The sequence below is a fragment of the Chaetura pelagica genome, unplaced genomic scaffold (genome assembly GCF_000747805.2).
Source record: "Chaetura pelagica isolate M959 unplaced genomic scaffold, ChaPel_1.0 scaffold57, whole genome shotgun sequence".
NCBI classification, from domain to species: domain Eukaryota; kingdom Metazoa; phylum Chordata; class Aves; order Apodiformes; family Apodidae; genus Chaetura; species Chaetura pelagica.
In genome coordinates, this window is record NW_009954217.1 from 28804 (window position 1) to 52235 (window position 23432).

The following is a 23432-nucleotide window of genomic DNA, read 5'->3' on the forward strand; positions in this document are numbered from 1 at the left end:
TGAGGCTGCTCCGGCGTCCTCCGCAACCTCGGGAATTTTACAGCAGGCTCAGGTGGGTGTGACACTGTTTTAAGATGGAGAAGGAAAATGTCTCCGGTGTCCGAGTGCAAAGCACGCCCATCTTAAAGCAGGTGCCTGGGCATGGGCGCTTGCCTGCGATTCAGAGTTGGGTTTTCAGTGTGTCTCACAGTGACTGACAGTGTGTTACACACGCTCCAAGGCCACAGCTCTGTCACTGAATTTTCCCATCCCATTAGTTGCATCAATATTAATGCCTCCCATAATTCCTTGATAGCTTTTTCCCAGCATTCATGCCTGATTTTGGCATTCCCTGCTCACTGTGACAGTGGCCTTGCAGCCTTGTTCCACTCGAGCACAGACACCTACCGTGACATTGTCCATTCTGTTGCTGTGCTGAAATGTGTTCCTCATCTTTGCTGTGCCCTGTGCCCTTCTGCATTTGGGTCCATCCCGAAGGTTTACTTTCCATTGTAAGATGGAAACAAATACTTGTTAAATGTGATTGGTACTAATGAAACTTTGCAGTCCATACACTTCTGTGAGGTGAGCACTGCTCTGAGATGTATTGCAGCTACGTCTGCTGAGATAGAGGCTTCCAGATGTTCTTCAGTCCTTAATCTGAAAAGTTACTGGATCAAGAATCAAAACCAGACTAGGGGTTGTATGGCCTAAAGTCAGAGAGATTTAGAAAATTATGAACATGAGTTTATGGCATTTATTTTATTTCGTATATGGTTATGGATTAAGGGAAAAACGGGAAATTAGTTTGAGTGAAAAAATGAAGAGAGAGAAGAAAAAAGGAACAAGGTAAGAAAATACAGAATGCAATGAAAAGTGTGTGTTGGGGGACATCAGCAATCAATAAGCAATTGCAGCCAAAAGCAGTCAAAACCATAAAATACCTGGTACTGGTATTTTAGTTAGTTTATGTTAGACACTGTCATGGTAACATGGGCCTCAACACTCTTCATGCCCATTGGAAGAGTTCATCTCCCAAGGGTGGGCTTTGCTGAGGAAGGGGGGAAAAGGCATGACAGACTATATCCCTTGGATTGATTTAATAAGCAGAGTGAAGAGGAACACAGCAGTTCAGAGACCTCTAACAGGTGTGTGTGGTATCAGGATTTGCGTGGATGTTTTTCCAATCATCATACCACACCACCTGTGGAATGGCATGGCATGTTTTTGCCTCTCTTGTGCTAATGTCTTGAATACCAGAGCACTGCTGTTCCTGCAGGTCTGATTTTGCCAGCAAACGTATTGCTTAAGAATATTGTACAAGACATCCATATGTTCTGGCTTGGGGTGTATCACAGATTGCGAGTTTTGTCGCTTTTGGATCTTTCAGTCAGGAGATGACATACCATGATGATCACTGAAGAAGGGTGCCCAAATAATTTCAGAGTAAAACAATGAAAAATAGTTTACTCTTGAATACAGTTTAAATGGGGATGGCAAATAGATCAGGTATTTTGGGTATCTGTGTGCATTGGTATGTATGTGGCTAGAGTGTGACAAGATTAAAGTAGTCATGACAAAGCAGAAGCTACTTAAAATGCAAACTGCGGAGCATCATAAAAACAAATGGAAGGAAATTACTATTTTTTTCACTTTGCAGTAGTATTCAGATCCTATTGTGCTACCACTGAATAAGAGTCCTTTGAGACAGTCTCCTCCCTGTAGACCTTGAGCCGTGCTTAGTCTTCTGTTACCAGTGGGAAGCTTGGATAACTTTACAATGGATGTGCATTGATGCAGTGGAGTAGAATGTGGCCCATGGTCACTATGGTAAGCGTTTATGCCTGTGTTCGCTACCAGTTCAATATTCAGCAACATTTAAAGAGGACATTAAAAATTTCTTAGCGCCAGTTGTTTTCGTTTATGTCAGGGTGTAATCTTTTTTTTACTGAGGAACAAGAATAAACTTGTTTGCATATCTTGAATATTCCCAAAAATAGGTAATTTGCCATGTAAAACTTCCTTAGCAAACAGAACAGATTTTTTACTGCATGGTGCTTACAGCACTTGAAGCAACACAGTAATCAGAATTTTTTTACTAATGTTGGCAAAAGATTCAACGTATTACTTTCTTTTCTTCATTGTTTGGGAAAATAAAGAACTGTAACCATAATAGTTTCATTGTAGTGAGTTCCCTTAAACCAGAATGGAATATTGTTAGAGGAAAAGACTGAAGACCAATAATGGGGACACTAATTCTTTGCATTCCCATCCTCAGTACGAGAGGAGTGATGATGTTTTTTTCTTGAGTAATGATGCTACATTCTCAGGGGTTTATGTGTATATGTCCTCCACAAATAAATGTACTATATATTTTAACAAATTAGGCCAGTACCTGCTTCAGGAGATGGTTACTAATTGACTTTGTCTTATTCCATCCAATTAAAAACTTCTGTCACTGCTGGGTACATATATCTCTATGAAACTGCAGGTGCATTTGTCTTCACTTTTTTTTTCCCCTACTGCTCTTTGACAAGTCATTGAAGCGAGGAAAGAAGAGATAAAAAAGAAACTTCCAGGAGCAAAAGATGGGCAAGATGTATAGTTTGGGATTTAGCAAGAAGGTTTCCATAAGTAAGGTTGAACAAGTTGATGGAAGTTGTTTCTTGCCTGAAGGATCTAAATCCAAATGCCAAAATCTCATGAGGATCAAGTAACTGCCAAAGGTTATACAGCTTTTAAAGTCCTAGATTAAAAATAATTAATTACAGTTTGTGAACACAAACTGGTGGCATGGTGTATTCCTATGCTGCCATAAGCAGCAAAGAGAAGAGTTGCAGAAAGCATGCAGAGACCAGCAGTGGCATTAGGGGTAGCTGGTGGCAGTGTGTGCACTGTGAGGCATGGAGCTGCTTTGGTGTAACCTGAAGCTCTGAGCATCCACTTCTCAGATGGGAGGTACCTGTTGGAGTATGCCTATTTCTGTCCTTGTCTACAGATCTGTATTTTCTTAATAAAAAACAACCCAGGGCACTTAGGATTATGAGATGGATGAATGGAATATGGGCAGATAGATATGGAGAGGCAATGGCAAGTCCAGAAGGTCTGGTTCTCCTTTCTGGGTGACTGGAAAACCAGGACTACTGTGCGTATTAAAGAGAGGACCTGGCTCTCTGTGTAGACATAACTTTTAATTAACCATTTGCCTATATAATGCACCATTCCTAGGAAACACAATACCATGTTAATGGTATCTTTTGAAAAGGGAAAATGAATACTGAGTTACCTACTTAGATCTGAGTTTCACCTTTTTCCTTAAAAGCTGTCTTCTTTAGTGGGTAGGTGTGGGGCAGGTTCCTGTTGGTATGATGACAAGCTTCTATTTTGTAAAAATATTTCTTTGAACTGGGGAAACAGGCAGCACTTGGGTTTATATGGTTTGGTTTTATGGTGTGCTGAGTTAGTACCTTGTATTTTTCTGTCGTAATGGTGTTCTCTTGGCTTCCAAAGCAGTGCTCCTGTGCTGTCACCTACTCTGAAGGAGTCTGCACATAGTATTCTCTCCACGAGGAATACTTCACCATGTATTACATTTGGAGTTACACCATTTATAACAGTAGTGAGAAACTACAGGGGAAAATCCTGGTGTAGATGGTTTTATCATAATTTATTGTATTGGGGGTTGGACAAGGTGACCTTTAAAGGTCCCTTCCAATCCAAACCATTCTGCAATTCTGTGATTATATATTTTAATGGTGCTGCTTTCTGTTTTGCTTAGGGGTCAGATGAAGTATTATTGGAAGTCTCATGGTTTCTGGGCAAGTCTTTGTCACTGAGGAGAATAGAAGATCGTTTAAAGGGAGTGAAATGAACAGTCTTCCTTGGCATGACAATGCATTAATTCAAGTGCTGGCCAGGGCTCTTGTAGAAAACTAATGTGATACTTTTAGTGTTTTAAAATAAAAACTGTAGATTAAAAATGGGAAAGTAATCTGCTGTGTATCAATGTGTTAATAATAAATGTATTTTTGTGTGTGTTTGTATTCTAGTCAGGGCAGTTCACAGAAGATATGATTCCTACAGTAGGCTTCAATATGAGGAAAATAACAAAAGGAAATGTTACCATAAAGGTAGGTGTGCATGTTTGAATTGCTACAGAGTGAATAAGTAATAGAAAAACTGATTTAAACTTGGAATATCAAACCTCAGGAAATTTCTTTTAAGATGATGGAATCATTCAGCTATTTTTCTAGTTCAAAAATAACTTTTTAAAAGCATATAGTTACGTATTTGTCTGTTGAATTAATGTTTGATTTCATTATATCCATGATAGGCAGAAGCTTTGTTACATTCTTTTGAGTTAGAAAGGTAATAAAATTCTGAGATAGTAAGGGTTGACTCCTTGAGATGCCTCTCTTTCTCTCTCTCCCTCTCACAATAAAGTGAAATCAGAAGCACCTTAATTCCCAACTTATATATCTCAGCAGAGTGTAGTTTAGCTCATATAATATTGAGCTCTATGGGAACAGGACATGTAGTGTAAGTGAGTTGTCAGGGAGCCATCACTTGTAGGCCTATAGAGAAATACAGATGATGCTAGTTTTGTTGTGACTCACACCATAGGTTTCAAAACGGAAATAAATCACTCCAGTATAATTTAGGCACACTCCATGGTTTGATTGTGGAGGGAGACTGGTTGATTAGTCTAGATCAAATTAATAATTTTCATCTAAATTTAGGTGAGGGGAATATAGGGGTTTTGCCTTTACCTTTGCTTTTCCCTCCTCCTTCATTTCCTTTCCTTACTTCCTCAGTTCCAAAGATAGAATTTTTTCCTCTGGTTTGGTGTGACTCCTAACCTAGGAAGGATTTTCTGAAATGGCTTGTAATGTGGATATAAGCAGTTGTTCGCTATCTACCCACTTGCTCTAAAGTATGAGCAGTTAAAGGGTGGTAAAAGGCATGGTTGACTTCTGTTGACTGGGAGATGTTAAAGCTGAACTTTTTCAATGGTCTCAGGGGACACTGCAAAGCAGAATCATTAACTTTACTGTAAGAGTAAGGCTGAGAAACCATCTGGGTAAAAAAGTCATCAAGTGAAAAATGGCATTCCAGAAGACTAAAATTAATCATGATAGGCAGAGAAATTTGCAACACCAATTAGTAGGTGATGCTAATCCCTTGTGTGGTTTTTGCAGTCTGTTGGGGTAAGCCACTAAGAAGGATGCTTGTGCAGCATCACCACCAGTTTTCTTGACTATAGTTCTATCTCTAAATTCCATACAGTTCCAGAAGGCAGCAAGAACTAAGGATCCCACAGTCTGCTTTGCTTTCTTCTGGTTTTGGCAGTCAGTTCTAGAGGCCAGCAGATTTATGCTTGTATTTAGTCCCTAATCCTAGAGTATGAAAGTGTGGTCACTGACATGCCCCTCTTGATGAATATCTGTACTGTACTGAAAGAAAAGCACTGATTTATGCAAGCTGATATTTTGTAGGGAGATGCCAATTTCATGTGCTCTTTAATTGAAGTTGAGAGTGATCAGAAGTCAGCTTTAACCATGAATTGTCAAATTTTGGTTTGTTACTGTATTTCATAAAAATTGCCACCTATTATTTCCAAAAAAGGAGTCAAAGAGGAAAGATACTACCAGGCAGGATTTGAAATCTAGGCAGGAAGCTTTATGGATATTGAGGTTGCAGTTGAAGTATTAATTTGCAGGATGATTTCCAGCATCAAAATTCCTAATGTAATACAATTTAGGGATATATCAAAGCTTTTTTTTATGAAAATCATAACAAAACTGATGGCCATGGCTTCTTTTTCTGACAAAAAAAAAATCTATACATTAATTTGGGAGTTTAATTCCATGCAAGTTTTGTTGTTTGCTGAGTGATTTGGATTTGATAGAATGTCTATTTTTGGATTAGTTCAATATTAGGAATCTTTTGGTTTGGTGAGATTTACTGTTCAATAGACTAGATAGTTGCTAAAAATTTGTTTTAACAAACCACATTTCTAGAGCATTAGAAGACATGCATTGGAAACTTGTTTAAATGATTGTGAAGCTCATCAACCTTTGGTTCTTGCAGTGATAGTCTTAGAATGGTCTCAGATATAAACAAGAAACAGAGCAACACAAGACGTGCATACGCACAGACGATGCATCAGCTTCATTTTCCTTGATCTTGCACTTCGTTTAAGCTCACTCTTAAAATAGCACTGCCAGCCAGTTTCTGCACCCCCCCAGGTTTTGCAGTCCGGAGGGAGCAGTGAGCAGCTGCTCAGGGACTGGAGCTGCTGAAATTGCTCTGCGGCCACCCCAGCTGCCACCACTAGAGGCCAGCGTCCTTCCACGGGAGCTGCTGCACTGCCCGGTGCAGGCCGGGCTGCTGCAGGGCCAAGCCAAGCTTCTTGCTCCTTGCTCTGAGTGGTAGAGAGGGAGGTGGAGGAGGAGTATCCTGGCTCTGTGTGTTCCTCTTCCGGCTTCCTTCGTCGCTGCACTCCTCCCTCCTATGGATAGTAGTTTCCAAGTCTCCAAATATCCTCACAGAATCCTCCTGCTTTGTAGTGCTTGGTCCTGCTATTCAGCAGCAATTAAAAAACATCTAACCTGTCATGTTACTATCTCATGTGTCATGTATCTCCCTTAGCAAGAGATGCTGAGATACATGAGATTGTTTAGCCTAGTGAAGAGGAGGCTCAGGGAGATCTCATTGATGTAGCCAGAAGATGTAGCCAAACAAGAGGCAATGGGCACAAACGGAAATATGAGAAATTTCATTTAAACCATAAGAAAAAGCATTTTTACTGTGAGGGTGTTTAAGCATTAAAACATCAAATAGATTGACCTAAAGCATGACATAGATTCACCAGGCAGATTCTGGAGTCTCTTGTCATTGAAACAGTCCTCCAGCTGACCCTGCTTTGACCAGGGTGAGCTGAACTATATAATCTCCAAAGGCCCTCACTAGCTTCAATGATTCTATGATTCTGTTAGAAGAAGTTAATTCAGGGTTAGAGAGAGACTCAGAGAGTAAGTGTGGAGCATACTCGGAATTACTCCACCAAGTAAAAAGAAAGAGTATGAAAGCTCTCTACCATCTAATAATTTGGGAGAAGCCTTGGACACTGTATCTATGCTGGGAAGTGTGTGCTGCAGAGTGTGAAAGAGCATCATGCATTAGATAAGAGCTTCTACAGGGATAAGGACAAACATGTGGAACAAGAAGAGACTGTCCTGAGCCAGAAAAGGCAATGCTGAGTGTCTCACTAGTCATTCAGAGTAACTGTTAGGAGGACTCCTAAAAATAAGGACCAAAAGTTGATCTCAAGGAATCATCAAAACCAAACATGTGCCCTGAGATCAATCAGATATTTATCCAAGTAGCTTAGGTAATTGTTAAAATGTTTTCTTCTATGAAGAAACTTCTGTGATATCCCTTTTTTTTGTACAATGTTCTTTCACTTGCAAGTCTTAGAAAGCTTTCTTCCTGATATCTGACATGAGTTGTTGTTCTCCCAAATTGACCTTTTTTCTTTTCTACATTGCAGCCATTTCCTGAGGAACATTATGATTTTGTTCTCTCCTTTCTTCTTTATAGTAATATTTTCAAAATCTCACCCTTTTTTTCTTCTCATGTGGACTTCTTCAAGTTTGTCTGTGCCTCTTCTGTAGGCTGATGCTTAAAACCAGCATAGGAACCTCCCTGACAGTGAGAATACTTCCAAAATGGTACAAGAGCTGCTTGTGCTACTACATGCTGATTTATGATCTGCAACACTGCTGAAACATTTAGTTTTTGAAGTGTTCAAGCTTTTTGTCCTGCATTTCCGCCTGATTATCCATTTTGTACTAGTGCATTTGGTTCCTTGAGTACTAGTGCTTATAAATATCTACAGAGGGTGTCAGGAGGATGGGGCCAGATTCTTCTCAGTGGTGTGCAGTGACAGGACAAGGAGCAATGGACACAAACTGGAGCACAGGAGGGTCAACCAAGGGAAAACTTCTTTACTGTGAGGATGGCAGAGTCCTGGGACAGGCTGCCCAGAGAGGTTGTGGAGTGTTCTTCTCTGCAGACATCCAAACCCATCTGAATGTATTCTTAAGGGATCTACTGTAGGTGACCCTGCTCTGACAGGGGGTTGGACTGGATTGTCTCCAGAAGTCCCTTCCAACCCTGACGACTCTGTGACTATGACTGTAACAAATGGAGCATTTTTAATTTGTGTGTATTAAATTTCAGCTGCTATTTCAGTTCATATGTCTCATTGGTCTGGATACTTCAGGATTTTGGTATTTTCTTTTTGTCAACTCTCAGCTTGGAAGTTATCTGCAGCTTATTTAAGCATGTTCTATTCCAACATCCTGTTGAGACACCTGGGAACCATAAGTGCTGCCCCTGGTTAGGTCTGTCCTTAGCAGCTTGGCCTCATTGAGAAATGCTGGGAATCTGTTAGGATTGCTCAGGCTTGAGAGATAGAGGGCAAGGGGGCCATAGAAGGAGAGTGGCCAGGGAGCCACTGTGGGGTTAAATCTGTCACGGGAGAATGTTCTTTCCTTGTCTAATCTACCAGTATTAGATTAACCTTTCCCCAGCGCACACACTCTTGCACATGCTTCTGGCTTTTCTCTACTGTGGAGCAAATACTCATTTTTTTGCTTTCATGGTTATATGTTCTTCAAGGACAGGCAAAATTAATAATCACTACACTAGATATTGATTAGCTGTTTTGAGCTATCGATGTCCTTGCCTCTGGTCTCCTTGCTCTGAGTCCTGTCTACATATATAGGTTCTATATGCGGATTTTCACAAGAGCCTCTCTCAGAGTCTCTCAGTCGAGACTGATTCATGGTCATGTGAAAAGAGGGTAAAAATGATTGCATTTGCTTACTCAGCATTGGAGCTTTCTGCTTCAGGGAGGACACAATATTGAGACTAGTATAGATTGTTTCCTTCGGTTTGGAGGTGTATTACATCTTAACTGAGAGGATTGCAGTCTCACCTCATTTTACCTGCATTCCCTAGTGCTCTCTTGTCTTAGAACACAACATGGAGGTAGGCAGCATGAGGTGCAGAAAACGGTTTTCAGGGAAGAGACTTTGCTTTTGTGTCTTGTTTAAAATCTACCTGTTGGTCCTTCCATCATTGTATCTTGTGTCTGATAAAATTTGGCAAGCACACCCTGGTCATTGAGAAATAACTCCTCCCATTAAAACGCCTCTGTGTCTGTTTTCAGGAGTTGAAGATACTCAGCCAGTTTGTGTTGCAAATCCAAGTCCTGTTCTTCAGTGAAAGTGCTATTGATTAAATTAAATAATTATAAACTGTGAAGAGTGAGTATAGCATTTTTTTCTGTATGATGTGACAAAAATAAAATACCTAGTTGCAAAAAATGTTTAAAAGTTGGCCTTCATTGCTAGTGAGGAGTGACAATAGGGTTCTTTAATGGACCAAGACAGATTTCAAAGAACACAGTGTTCTGGGAATATTGCCTGCAGAAATGTAGCCATGTGGCTTATTTTTTTTTCAGCCTTAAGAACAAGTGTAAAGGCATTTCAAAAATATAGCATAATAGCTGAGTAGTAAGTATTCTAAGGCAGTAAGTAAGGTATTCTACCTTCCATAGTAGGTCGCATGGCTGGTCCTGCAAGTAAGGCTCTATACTTTTGTATCCACTTGGCAATTTCTTAAACTTTTTGTAGTTAAATGATTTAGCTCTTTTTATTCTTCTTGTTTATTCAGCAGGGAAGCTGAACATTACTGGTTGAAAATTCCAGTCTAGAACAGATGATTATTTAGGATTTGTCTCCCGTGAGTTTAGCCAGGTGAAAAGGAAGAAGCCAGCCTGAGCCAGTTGTCTGAACTCGGTGGGGGGCAGTGAGTGCTTTGCAAGAATGGTTAGTCTGGTAGGCAAGGTAGGTGAGACAGGCTGAATTGTTTTCTGCTGTGAGTGCCCTCTGAGCTCTTTAGTAGCCACAGAGAGATTTTAGTCACTTGGATTATATGCCTACATTTTAGGTGACTGAAGTCAAGGGAAATGAATCCCATGCTTTCCAGTTACTCCCTGTCATTACACATTGAGTTGACTATGAATTGTATGACTGCTTGATGTGTATGCGTGAGCTCATTAGTCACATTCAGTATATATGGGCTTGTCTGTGTGCAACGCGGTGTTGGATGTTGCTGGTGCTAGTTTGTTCTGACCACATGCTCCTCTGTGTTTAGAATTTCCTCGCCTGTTTGTTCAGCGTAGATTTTAGGGCTGATGTTTCCTGAGTACTTGCATGGAGAAAGATTTATTTCTGAGTTCAAGTATTTGTCATGTGTGTTCAGCTTGCAAATGAAGATGCCTGAATATAAGCAGCTGTATGTCTGCAATGAGGGTTAAGCTGCTTTATTAATAGTCAGAGGAGCTCTAGTCAGTACGGTGAAGCCTAGACTGTAATTCTGACATCCCAAAGAAGATACTCTGTCTGGTTATCTCAATAGCTGTCTAGGCTTCAGTGACTGCTTTGAGGCTGTAGGTACTGAACCCATGCATTGACATTGACATACAAATGTGTCATTTTACACATTTTTGTCCACAAGAAATACCCTACTCAGGATGTCTGGAAAAACCTCATCTAAAACTGACATCTAGAAAATACCATCAAGCCTTTCCACAATATAAGCTAGTGAAAAGAAACACAACTAGAGTGTTAAAGAACCTTGTTGTAACTGAAAGCTTTCAAAACTTTTTTAACCTATTCCTCAGCTGTTTTTTTGCTCAGTTGTCATGATATACCTCTGTGCAAAAGAAAAGGATTTGCTCATTAAACATAGCTGGTAGCTGCAGTGTTGAGGAGGAGCCTTAGATTCACATGAAGAAATTGAACAAGTCATATCCAGAGAGATTCCTGTTTTAGAAGAATTTGATTTAATAAGTAAATATAAACACAATCGTAAATGATTATTCCAAAATATGATGCTTAGTCTAGTTTACTAATTAAAACATTGCATTATTTTATGAGAGTGCAGACTTGCAAGCACAATAAGAATTGCTACTCTATAGGAGCTGACAGGAACAAATAAAATAGTAATTTATGAAATGCAGTAGAAATAAGGTGTATGCCTTTGAGTTTGAGCCTAAGCGACTCCTTGAGATTTTAATTTCCTGTGAGGCAATGGTGTTGGGTATCAAGCTTTTTCCCTGTTTGGTTTGGCAATTCTGTCGGCATATTGTGATTCATAAAATCAACTGGTCATCTTGGGATAAAATTGCCCCTTAAATATTATGAAAATTTTATTCCTGAGTGACCAGCAAAAAGCTATGAGAGCAATTTGATGTCCAGTCTCTTTTTAAAAGTACCCAGACAAAATTAACTTCTTTTTATAGATAGGTGTATATTCTGCTATTAAGGTGTAGTCTCCTGCCTCTCCCAATTCACACCCAGAGTATACCTTTTACCTATGTATTAAATATTGGGATACAATAATAGGTGATGTACAAAACATGCAAGGCTTATGCAAGAAAACTTTAGGACCTCTCCCCTTTCCTTCCTGGGTGCCTCTTGTGTTCTCACAGTTCTGTCCAGTCATGTGCAATGAAAATTATTTCTGTTTTGAATAAAGTAGTTAATGCTATTCAATATAAAAATAGAGTATTAGAAAGTTACTATTGGCACCATGTTAGTTTTATAGGCAAAGATGTAAGGATTTTAAAAATTTATTTCATGCATTTATTTTCTTGCCCTTTTTCAGATAATTACAACTTTTATATATTTATGTAAACTGGGTTCGTATGCGCTATTAAAAACATCTAGTCTATTTTCTGTCCTTCATGTTGTACTTTAATGAATACCTGTAACCCTTATTAGGGAAACTTGAGTGGAAATGACTTATCTTTCCATTGTTTCAAGGTCACTCTTTCTCCTGATTAGAATAATACTTGTTCTACAGTGCAATTTAGTGTAGTATGTAGATACAGTATATCATCAAGCGAGGACATATCCAGTATTTCTTTACCTTGTATTAATTTTTTAATCCAAGCTATCTAACCTTGTAGATTTTTCTGGCTACCAGGAATAATTGCTGTCAGTCTCCAAAAATCTAATCTTACTACTAGCCTTCCTTGTCCTCCTTCCTCTTCTTTTTCTCTGATCTACCAAGAAAATAATTTAGTTTCTTTTTCCAGACACACAGATGTGCACCAGATGGTTACTGATAATTTCAAGGTCCTTATGAGTTATTGGAATAATTAGTGTTGGTGTGATGTTTGTGTTCTAACTGTAATACTGAACTATGTACTTATCTCTTTCAAGCTTTCAAAATAAGAGGTTTATTTAATTAAGACTTTGGAAACCTCACTTCAAATGTCAGTGCATGTAATAATTGATAACTGGTTCATGCTCCAAAGCTCACTCAACTCTGATGTGTAAAATTCTTCGTATTATAAAGGGGATCAAAGGCAATCTACATGCACATGATATACTAATTTTATGGCAGAAGGTATGTAAGATTATCAATCAGGGAGTGTTTTTAATGGTGAATTGGGAAATACTTATTTCTAATATATGAGCATAAGGTGTTGAAAATGGTCGAGAAATTGATACATAAATATGACTTACGGATTGTGGAATTAAAAATACAGTCCATATGAGTTGAAAAAGGTCTTATGTATTAAATGTTGCTCCTTAGTGCAAGTCTTTGTTGCCACAGCAGATTTAATGTATTTGGGTTTATAAAGTATAAATGTGCAACAACTCTTAAAAAAATTTACTTCTGTGTTTGTTACTTACAGATTTAGTTTGTGCTGTAATGGATATACCTCCTCTGTCTGGTGTACAGTACCTATTATTTTGGTAGCTAGATCTGATTAAAATAAGATATAATTACTTGATCTTTGACATAGGAACAAGTCCATTATTTCTATCTGTCAGTGTTTATCACTATTTTAATATGTGTGTCTCTTGTGACACAACTGTCTTTTGATGTAGTTGCAACAGCTACATCATGCAGCCCTTGTCTACATGATTTAGATCTTTTCTCTGGTATTTTGGAAGCAGGTTTGGAACAAGATTATTGTCATCCACCAAAAATACTGAATTTTTGCAAGCAAAGCAGAATATGTAACTCCTGTACAGAAAGCAATAATGTGTTAGTCTTTTCATGGTAAGGAATTCAGTGGGATTGTTGGACACTAATAGCATGCATAAGTACTTGCAGGATTGGAGATTTATAAAATCCCAAGCAGAATTTGAGCTTTCCTTAAGATTCACAGATTAATCACTACACTACTGTTTCCTTTCTGGTTCTGATCAGTTAATCCATGTGTCTTTTAAAGCACATTTGATGAACAAATGGGAGAGTTGTAGAGGTATTGGAGCTCCCTACAGTGTATGATCCTTTACATGTGCTCCATCTGCTCTCAGACTAACCCTTATTTTTTTTTATATCTGTCTTTATCCTGATGAAGGTCTGATGCATACTTAACTCATGTCTCCCTAGCCTCCTAAAAATGCAACTACATAACTGTTTTCATACAATGATGCTGTTCTTTCTGGGTTTTAGACTGTGTATTTGCTTTGATTAATTCACTTTGATATCTGAGTAAAACTACTTGCAGTAGTGGGGAAGGGCAGAGTTCTCCAAATGGAATTCTGGAGCTGCTAAGATCACAGAACTGACTTGCTCTGTGAATGTGATGTGCTTGTCTCTGTCCAGTGACTGGAAGGGGCTGAGAAGATCAGTCTCTTGAGGAAGGTCACTTAAAAAACTACCTACATCTAGGTATTGTCAATATAGCCTGCATGCTGCAGGTAAGAGTTCTTCTGTCAGTACTGTGTAGTTGAAAAATGTTTTAGGGTTGGGGTGTTCTTACCTTTTCCAGGTGTGGGACATTGGAGGGCAGCCAAGGTTTCGAAGCATGTGGGAGCGTTATTGCAGAGGAGTCAATGCAGTTGTGTAAGTTTTCTTATGTATGCCCACAGAAAATATGTTTTAAAGTATATAATTAATATAGATAGGCTTTTCTTCCTGTTCACCATCACATAAGAAGACCCAATGCAATAAAAGCAGTGTGTTCTACACATCCAGCAACCCATATATATAAGTAATTGCATGTTTCACGCCTTATTTTCCCCACGACCCATATTTGATACTGTATCTTCCTATATTAGTAAATGCAGGGCTTATACAACTCAGGACTTCTAATGCTGTTTTCAGTGTGAAAACAATTGTCACATTTCAGATGTTTTAATGCAACTTTCTGCAAGTAATGCACAGTACCATAAATAATTTTATTCCTATTGCAGTTACATGGTGGATGCAGCAGACTTAGAAAAAGTAGAAGCTTCAAAGAATGAGCTACACAGTTTGATAGATAAGCCACAATTGCATGGAATTCCAGTAAGTATTTTGATCATTATTATTAACAGAATGTAGACAATGTATCCTAAATTCCAATGAATTGGCCCCTCTAGACTCTTGAAAATAGTAGCTTCAATGTGATGCAGCCTCAATACATTGGGGGCTTTTACAAAAATTATTCTGATATTTTTTCAGGGGACTCGTCATCTTACGAGTGCTGCAGTGTGTCTTTGTTTTCTAATCTAAAGGTCAGGATAGATTTGTAAAAAAAACATTTTTGCATGTGGCACTATCAGACAATAATTGCTTCCAGTCAGTCCCCTTCTTGGCTGAGCTTGAACCAGTGACCAAGATAGATTTCTGGCAGTATGTTAAAGTGTGTGAGATTTGTCTTTCTGAGAGTTGGCAGGCACTAACATCATATAGTGTCCTTGGCTTCCAGAGATTGTTGAGGAGCTTTTCTGTGAGTTGACTTTTTATTTTCCTTGACTTTCAGGTTTTTCAAACTAAACTGTACGGAAAAAATGCAAATATTCATCTGTTCTCCAGTAGAAAGTGTCAAAGAATAGTATATTCCGCTGAAATTCTAGTGAGGAATTATGAGAATTAATGTTGTTTAATTAAATGTAATCTGCCAATTTAAGAGTTAGTAGGAATCAATTAGGTTAGCATTAGTGTTTAATGCTGACATCACCAGTCAAGAGCTTATACCTTTGATCATAAGAAGGTAAACAATGTTCTATACAAATCAGGAAGAAGCTACTCAAAATTTGATGGCTCTTGCTTGGCCCCTTTTTTGTAAGCAAATATTGGGATGCTTGGCTGGTGCAGGGGATCTAAGTAATCTGAAAATGAGTAGACAAGCAGCCAACATGAAATCATTATGAGAATAAAGTTCTCACATGCCTGTTCTCAGAGGCAGGTTTTTCAAGTGACTCTTCATCTTTTTTATAAGGCTTGCTATTACTGTCACATACTTGTGTATTACATTCATATTGAACAAAACCCGCAGAAAGCTACAGTCACGCTATTCTCAGAAAGGGACATTGTCCTTTGGATTGTCTCACATCCTGTTTTACTTGGCACTTCTCCTTCCTGAAATGATAGATCTTTCATTTCTTCAGAAGTATTTAATTAAGTTCCTTTTACATGTTATAATACCACATTCCAGTTGCCCAGCCTGAACAGCAGAGTAACTTTCAAGGTGCGGTAATGTATTTTTTACTTTATTTTATAGGTAGTAACTAGTATTGAACTTCCTTCAATTTTGTACTCTGGCTTTGGCATTTATAGATTTTTGGGTAGTTTTATTAATCTGACACTGCAAGTAATGAGTTCTAATGTGTTCCAGATTCATGGGAGATTAGGGGACAATCTTGATTCAAAATTGTAGCGCATCTGGAAAACAATAGTGCAGTCATAATTAGAAAAACTTTCCATTGTTTACTTTATCTTAGAAGACACTCAGCACATTCATCTGACCTTAAATTGTACTTGAAGCCTTAAGTATTGTGTAGAAAGCTTTAAGTTCCAGCATCTGTTCAGTACATTTTCTGCATTTCTCAGACTTAATTGCTAATGGCTGCCCTTCTGATTTCTGCCATGGATGCTCAAAGGGGAGGGAGAGGAATCAACATTTGGCTTGTGCTTGGGTGATGCATGTTTGGCTATTTAGTCTGTTAACATTAAGAATCAAGGGAGCAAAACTGTAGAGAGAATCATGTCTGGGTCTTGAGAACCCAATCTCTACTTCTGGGCTCCTACTTTTGATTAACATTTGTCTGGTTCTGTGGATTGAACAACTCTTGGTGTCTTGAGTCTACCTGTTGCATGGTGTCCTCCAGGTTTAGGAGCATGCAAAAGCAATCCATTTAGTGCAACCTGACACCATCCTATAATGCCATCTGGAATGGAGAGATTCACTTCTAGAGGAGCAGAGGGGACTTCTGGTACTGATACACCCAGAAATAATTTGATCCCGTTTTCAGAGGATGTGCATCCAGCATCTGACCATGGCTAGGAGCAGGATTTTAGTGATGCTCTCACAGTCTTTGGTCAGTTTGAATATGTCTGCTATCATGTTGTAAATAATTGACTGCATGTTTCAAAATAGTGCTAGCAAATGGTTAAAGACAAAAATAAATACTGCTCCTGGATTTAATATGAATATGAACTGTTTCTTGCAGGTGTTGGTCCTTGGAAATAAAAGAGACCTCCCAGGTGCACTGGATGAAAAGCAGTTAATTGAGAAATTGTAAGTAGCTGGCCTGTGTAAAAGGCTGAAACACTGTGAAATTCCATATGTAGGCAAAAATCATTGGAAGTCTGTGGCAATAACCAGCTATAACAGATTCCATTTTACGTTTTCAGGTACTCCACTTGGAGCTCTGCTGACAGTCAAAATAGCAATCCATACTGATAACTGACTGTGATAGATTTGAGCCTCTCTTGATTATTATTTCGGTTGTATAAAGTTGTTTCAAATAATCCTGTTTTCCCATCACTGAAGATCCAACTGCTATAGATAGTAATAGGCTCACTTGTACTTTTCAGAGTATACTGTAGTGGCAGTTTAATGCTCAAATGGCCTTGGAACAGGACCATTTCAAACTACTCTCTGTAAATTTAAGCAATTTTGATATTTTGGCATGTATCCAAAGCATGTACTTATGGATTACTGAAACTAACTTAAAATTGATGCATTGTAAGGGCAATTGTAAAGGAAATACACAATTTTAGAAAAATTACCAGTATAGCAATAATTTTGAAAAATGGGATTCTGTGTGTCAGATTACTCAATCTTAATCAGTAGGAAGTGCAAGTGATGAAGTGAATTAAGGTTTCAGTATAGAAGGATTGTCCAAATGCTAAGCTACTAAACTGGGACTTAGGAAGCAGAATCACAGAATGTCTGATGCTGGAAGGGACGCACTGGAGGTCATCTTGTCCACCCATCTGCTCAGGCAGAACCACCTAGAGCTGATTGCCTTGAACCATGTCCAGACGGCTTGAAAAAGCTCACACTCAGAAGTAAAAAGGTGTTTCAGTTTGCCCATTGCCACTTGTCCTGTCACTGGTCTCCATCTTCTTTACAGCATGCCTTCAGATATTTGTACACATACTGTACAGATATTGTATAGATATTAATGAGATCTCTTCCTCAGACTTTTTTTCTCTAGTCTAAACAGTCCCAGCTCTCTCAGCCTTTTATAATATCTGAGATGCACCTGTCCCTTAAACATTTTGTTGGCCTTTCACTGGACTCTCTCCAGTAGCTCTATGTCCCTCTTGAACCTGGGAGCCCAGAGCACTCCAGGGATGGCCTCATCAGGGCTGAGTAGAAGGGAAAGATCACTTTCCTTGATTGGCAGGCAACACTTTTAACATAGCTCAGAATACTGTTAGCCTATTTTACCACATTGCTAGATCATGTTCAACTTGGTGTCCATGAGGACCCCCAGGACCTGTTCTCCAAAGCTGCTTTTCCCAGACAGTTAGGTCCCAGCATGTAATGGTGTTCCTCCCCAAGGGCAGGACTTCACAAGTTCATGTGTTAAACTAAAACCCAATGGTTTTAGTCCACGTCACCACCCTATACTTCCTCAACTTGTCTATGAGGTTATTATAGGAGACAGTGTCAAAAACCTTCCTGAAGTCAAGGTACACAGTATTAGCTGCTCTTAGTTGGTCAAGCATGATACCCCTTTGTGAATTCATGCTGACTACTGATCACCTTCTCATCTGTCATGTGCATGGCATTGATTTCCAGGAATAGCTGCTCTATCTGTTTCCCAGGGATCAAGGTGAGGCTGGCCATCATATAGTTCCCTGGGTCCTCATTCTTGCACTTTCTGAAGATGAGAGTGACATTTGCTTTCGTCCTCTCTTCAGACACTGCTCTCAGTGTCCGTGATGGTTCAAAGGCTCAAAGACCATTGAAGAGTGGCCTCACAATGACATCAGTCAGCTCTCTTATCACTTGAAGGTGCATCCCATTGGGGCCCATTAAATTCTCTATGTACAGTTTGCTATCAGATCAGTTTCCCTGATCTGATCCTCTTCCATCAAGGGTACAACTTCCATGCTCCAGACTTTCCCCCTTATCTCTGGTACCTGGAGTTTCTGAAGGCTGGGCTTGCTAGTAAAGATGGAGGTAAAGGCAGTGTTCATGTACATATAAAAGCCCTGGTTGCCTTTGACATTCTTCAAAGATCCAATTTTAGTTGGGCTCTGGCTGTTCTAACTGTGTCTCTGCATGCTTGGACAACGTTTTTGTATTCCTTCCAGGTTACCTGTCCCTGTCCTCACCTTCTGTGTGCTTCCTTTTTGTGACTGGGTTTTGCTGGGAGCTTGTTATTCATTCGCTTACGCCTCCTGGCTTCTTTTCCAAACTCATTAGGATGGACTACTCCTGAGCTTGGAGATGATCCTTGAATAGTAACCAGCTTTCTTAAGCCCTTCTTCAGTGCAGGGCCTTATCCCATTGGAGTTTTCCAGGCAGATCCCTGAAGAGGCCAAGTCTGCTCTCCTGAAGTCCAAGGAAGTCACTGTTTAATTCTTTTATAAAGAAGAGTCTCTTGTGTTATCTCAAGACTCTTTTCGTGCCTCCACTCCCCATCTGCTCCAGGAGCATAATCTGTTTCCTGCATGTCTGTGTCACTTGTGTGAGGATAAATAAATGAAAAAACAGCAAAGTACTCAGAAACTGAGGGGAATAGGGTAATTCCCAGAAGGTAGCAGAAGTTAATAAAGAATCAGTTTATTCCTAAATGTAGAGATGTACTTGCAGTAGGAATCAGATCCGATATATTTAAGTGTGATGTAATAAAAATCCTGAAAATGAATGGTGTGATGATTTGAGTACTGTTATTTGACCATAAGAGCTATTAGAGATAAAAACTCTGAATTCTAACTGAAAAAAATAAAAGGTGAATGCTAAGACTTGGTAATATTACATGGTTGGCACTACAAGATGTTATTTCCAGCTTATGGATTTCTGTGATTTTATTATTGACTATTACACTGACTTAATGAGGAATTTGAATTTTTGTGAAATGACTTTATAGCATTTTAATCTTTATAGTTTAGGAAACATGGGTTTTTTGTGTGCAGTAGCATATTTCAAAAGTTAATATCTGAGAGCAGAATTGAACCCACTGTGTAAAAAGCAGAAACATGTAATTTAACGAAAATTTCTGTTGTCAGTTTTTGTGGAGTTAAAACGCTACCTGTTTTATTATTATTTTTTTCTGTAGAAACCTTTCAGCTATTCAAGACAGAGAAATCTGTTGCTATTCTATTTCCTGTAAAGAGAAGGATAACATTGGTAAGCTCTTATTACAGCATCATCAACGTATACTTTGGATTGGTTGTTAAACATGTTAATGAGATTTTAATATCTAACTCTAATATATAACTGGAAAATATAAATATACCTTGAAAGATTTTGTTGCAAATATTGCATGCAGTTGTTTTTGTTTTAGTATATAATTATGTGTCATTTAAAAGTCACTTGTAGAATTATTTATTTCCATGAGACACTAAGAACTTAAATTGACAGGGGCCTTGGAAATGCATGCTTTTAAACCCAAATTATTTGTATCCCTTGCAAAAACTGCTAATTCAGAAAAAATAGTAACTGAATAAGAAAACCTTCCAATTATTAGGTGATACTTTAAAAATGTTAGTAAATTTTGCTTTGTGAGCAGGCATTACATTGAAGTGTTCAAGGCCAGGTTAGATGGGGCTCTGAGCAGCCTTGTCTAGTGGGAGGTGTCCCTGCCGTGCAGGGGGATTAGAACTAGATGATCTTTAATGTCCCTTCCAACCCAAACCATTATACAACTCTGTGCTTCTATGTGGTGGTATGGCAGCATTACTCAAACCAAAGGAACTAGTGCTTTTTGTCCTACTGGAGAGGCACTGGTTCCTGAAGTCACTGAGGATCTATAAAAGCCTCATGAAATTGTCTCCTATCTGCCTTTGCTTCTTGCTGTTTTGTCCTTATCCCTCCTTTCTTCCACTTCCTGTCCCTTTCCTTAGGCTGAGCTAGCAGCTGAAGTTGTCTTGGGGTATGCTGCCTCTGTCCCACCCTTATTCCCTGCATGCTCCTAAGACAAGTGTTGCTGGATGGGGGGGCAGGAAACAGCCTGAGTAGATAATTATAGCTGTTTCTGAAGGAAGCCAGACTCTTCAGAAAAGCTCAGCAGCTCTGTTGGGCTCAGCTGAATGAGAGATGGTGGGAGTGGGAATGGGAGGAAAGTCACTTTCCTCCAGCAGCAGCAGCAGTGTCTGTCCTCAGCAGGTAGTGGCGGTGGTGAGGAGACTATACTATGACACCTGGGCTTCAGGAGGCTAGGGGTGATGTCAGCTCTGTGCAGGAAGGTGTTAGGCAGTTAGGACTTCTCTTGGAAATGGTACACAACATTTGGATACATGAGTTTGAAGGAGGCCAGACCTAGGTTTGCTGCAGCTTAGTCAGGAAGAGTTATCTCTGAGTGAGGGAAATACACAGAATGTGCTGTCACACAGGGCTGGGTTAGAGTTTGGCCTATAAGGACTGAGAAGGACAGCACAATCAGGATTATCTGCATAGGTGAAGGGCAGTGAAGTTGGTTCATGTTTTAGAAATGCGATGCTTGATCCTCATGGAATTGGCAAGGCTGCAGTGGAGGATCTCAAAACTAGTATTGTGACTAGAAACTAGTAAAACCAGCCTAATTTCTGAAAGGATCTTGGAGAAAATAGGGTTTGATCCTGGTTCATTTATATGAGTGGCCTGGAGAAAAAAACAATGCATGCAGAAAAAGTATACTAGAATTTGCAAATGGGCAAATAATGAAAAGAATGATCACTTATTTATGAAGGTCCTGGGAGCAGTGATGAAAAAGACTCAACATCTTAACTAAGAAGCAGTCAAGTATTTTCCAGTGTAACATTGTGCCTTGAAAGGGTAACCTGATTCCTGAATATTTGCCCAAAGGAATAACAAATAGAGCAGATTCTGTACATTGCATGTGTATGGATTGCGCAGGCATTTCTGGAGCACTGTGTGCCACATTTTGATGAAGACCTTGAGAAACTGAAGAAGTTGAACAAGAGCCTAGGGAGATCAAAGGACTGGAAAATATAATTTATAATGAAAAACTATAATGAAAATATATGTGCCTTATTAAAGTAATGAAACTAGTAGGCTGTTAAGGAGTAAGACCGGGAGCTGTCTCCTTCCTTTGCATTTTTGATTGATGTCAGTGCAGTTCAATGAGATGATAGTAATTTTTCAGTGAAACTGCAACCTATCTAACAGGTCTCATCAGGAGGAGTAGGTGTAAGGCTGCCAGTTTCTGTGTCCTGAGAGACTGTGGAAGATTATTAGTATATTGTTACTAGCTTTGGTTTAGATGCTATGGGATGCTTTTGTTTGCTGTCTCAGTGCCCAGTCTGCTCTGCCAGGATATTCATGGAGTTCTGTCTTGAACTTAGGACAGATGTGGCAACAAATTTAAATTTGAGGGCTAGAGCTGTTGCTGCCCCCTGACAACCTTCCTAGCTCCCTAACAGATGTTACTGCCTTGAGGCAAAACCATCTAATCTACTCATGAATCAGTTTGTGAACTGCTGCAGTTTTCTTCACTAGATTGTCAGGAGTGGCACCATTTCAGCTATCAAATTTAAGTCTAGTGTTGCATGTCTTTCAGAGACCTTGGACTCCTACAACCTATGTAAATGGCTTCTTAATGCTTTGTCAGATGTTTGCCCTTCTCTTTCCTTCTGGTTGGGTATTCTGCCTTTGTTTGCACACTGCATTTCATTCCAGCCTGGATTTTATAGTTAGTTTTACGGTTATCTTAAATCAGTTCTTCATCTGTGGCTTAGAGAGTTTGGTATTAGTAATTATAATTCAAGAATACAAAATGAACACAAAACCAAAAAACAACAGGAAAAAAGGCTACTTGAAGGCTGAAGTACTAATTTTTTTAATTAGGTGTGAATGAGAACCTGTGGTTTCTGGGCTTTGTTTGTTTGAGTTTTCTTTAATTTGTATTAACCTACTGGTGTTCTGTTGCCCCTTTACACTTAGCAAACAGCCTGTTGAGTTTTTCATTTTGTTCTATCTGTCCTGGCAGACATAACATTACAGTGGCTTATTCAGCACTCCAAATCAAGACACTGTTGAAGAAAACTCTTGCTGAAGAAAATTCCCAATCACTTTGACTCCTATCAGCTATAAACGTGAAAAGATAAAGAATGCAAGTGCAAACTACCAGGACTCACTTTGATTCTATTTGTTAACAGAAGTAAAACTGAGTTACAGCTTGTCTATCTTGGTTCTTTTTTAAAAAATCCAGATACTTGTCTGCCTACATGAAATTCCTGAAAGCCTTAATCCAAAACTGAAAGAAATCAATACTTTTTTTGGGCTGAAATGTTTTAAGTTTATGCATGTGAATTGTCAAATACTTAGTGATTTTTTTTCTAATTTGAAACCGAATAAACTGCACAGTGGAAACAAATATGACTGTTTTTTTTGACTTATCATACAATTTTTCTTACAGATTGTTTTCCCTGTGAACATCTGTAGTTAATGTCATGAATCAATTAAAACTATCATTAAAAGCATCTTACTTGAACAAAATGGTGTTAATCACAAAACTTTAAACTATTATGATTGGTGAGAAGTTATTTCCAAAGACACGTCTGTAGTTATCTAGTTTTTCCAGTCACTAGTGTAAATAATTCATAGGAATATTCTTTGGGAATTAAAAAATAAACCAAATTCTAGACAATCCTGTATTCTCTGTTGGGGGGTGAAAGAGTCTGGAAATGCAGTCGGTGTTTTTCTCTCTTAAACAGAGAGGAAAATAGAGAACAGGTGACAGAATGTTCATCCTTTTTGACAGCATTACCCCCCAAATTAGTGTAATTTTTCTAAGAATTTTTATTTTGAATGACATAATTTTCAATGTGCTTCTGGACCACTCCTTCCATTCCTGAACCTTCAGAATTTTTGAGTACGCAGCCTAATACGGCTGACCTCTGGAGTAGAACTAGTTCTTTTAAAAGATACTAAAGGAGCAGTTCACTTTTTGAATTTTGATGCATTG

General features: G+C 38.9%; 1 protein-coding gene across 1 annotated transcript; it reads left to right on the forward strand.

The window, feature by feature from the left end:
* The first annotated feature begins 4033 nt into the window (after positions 1-4033).
* LOC104393866 (ADP-ribosylation factor-like protein 8A) lies at positions 4034-22837 on the forward strand. The gene is made up of 6 exons (XM_010003388.1): positions 4034-4109; positions 13850-13923; positions 14274-14367; positions 16515-16582; positions 19584-19654; positions 22455-22837. The coding sequence occupies exons 1-6, from the start codon at positions 4050-4052 to the stop codon at positions 22502-22504; spliced, it is 417 nt and encodes a 138-aa protein (XP_010001690.1). The 5' UTR covers positions 4034-4049; the 3' UTR covers positions 22505-22837.
* The last annotated feature ends 595 nt before the right edge of the window (positions 22838-23432 follow it).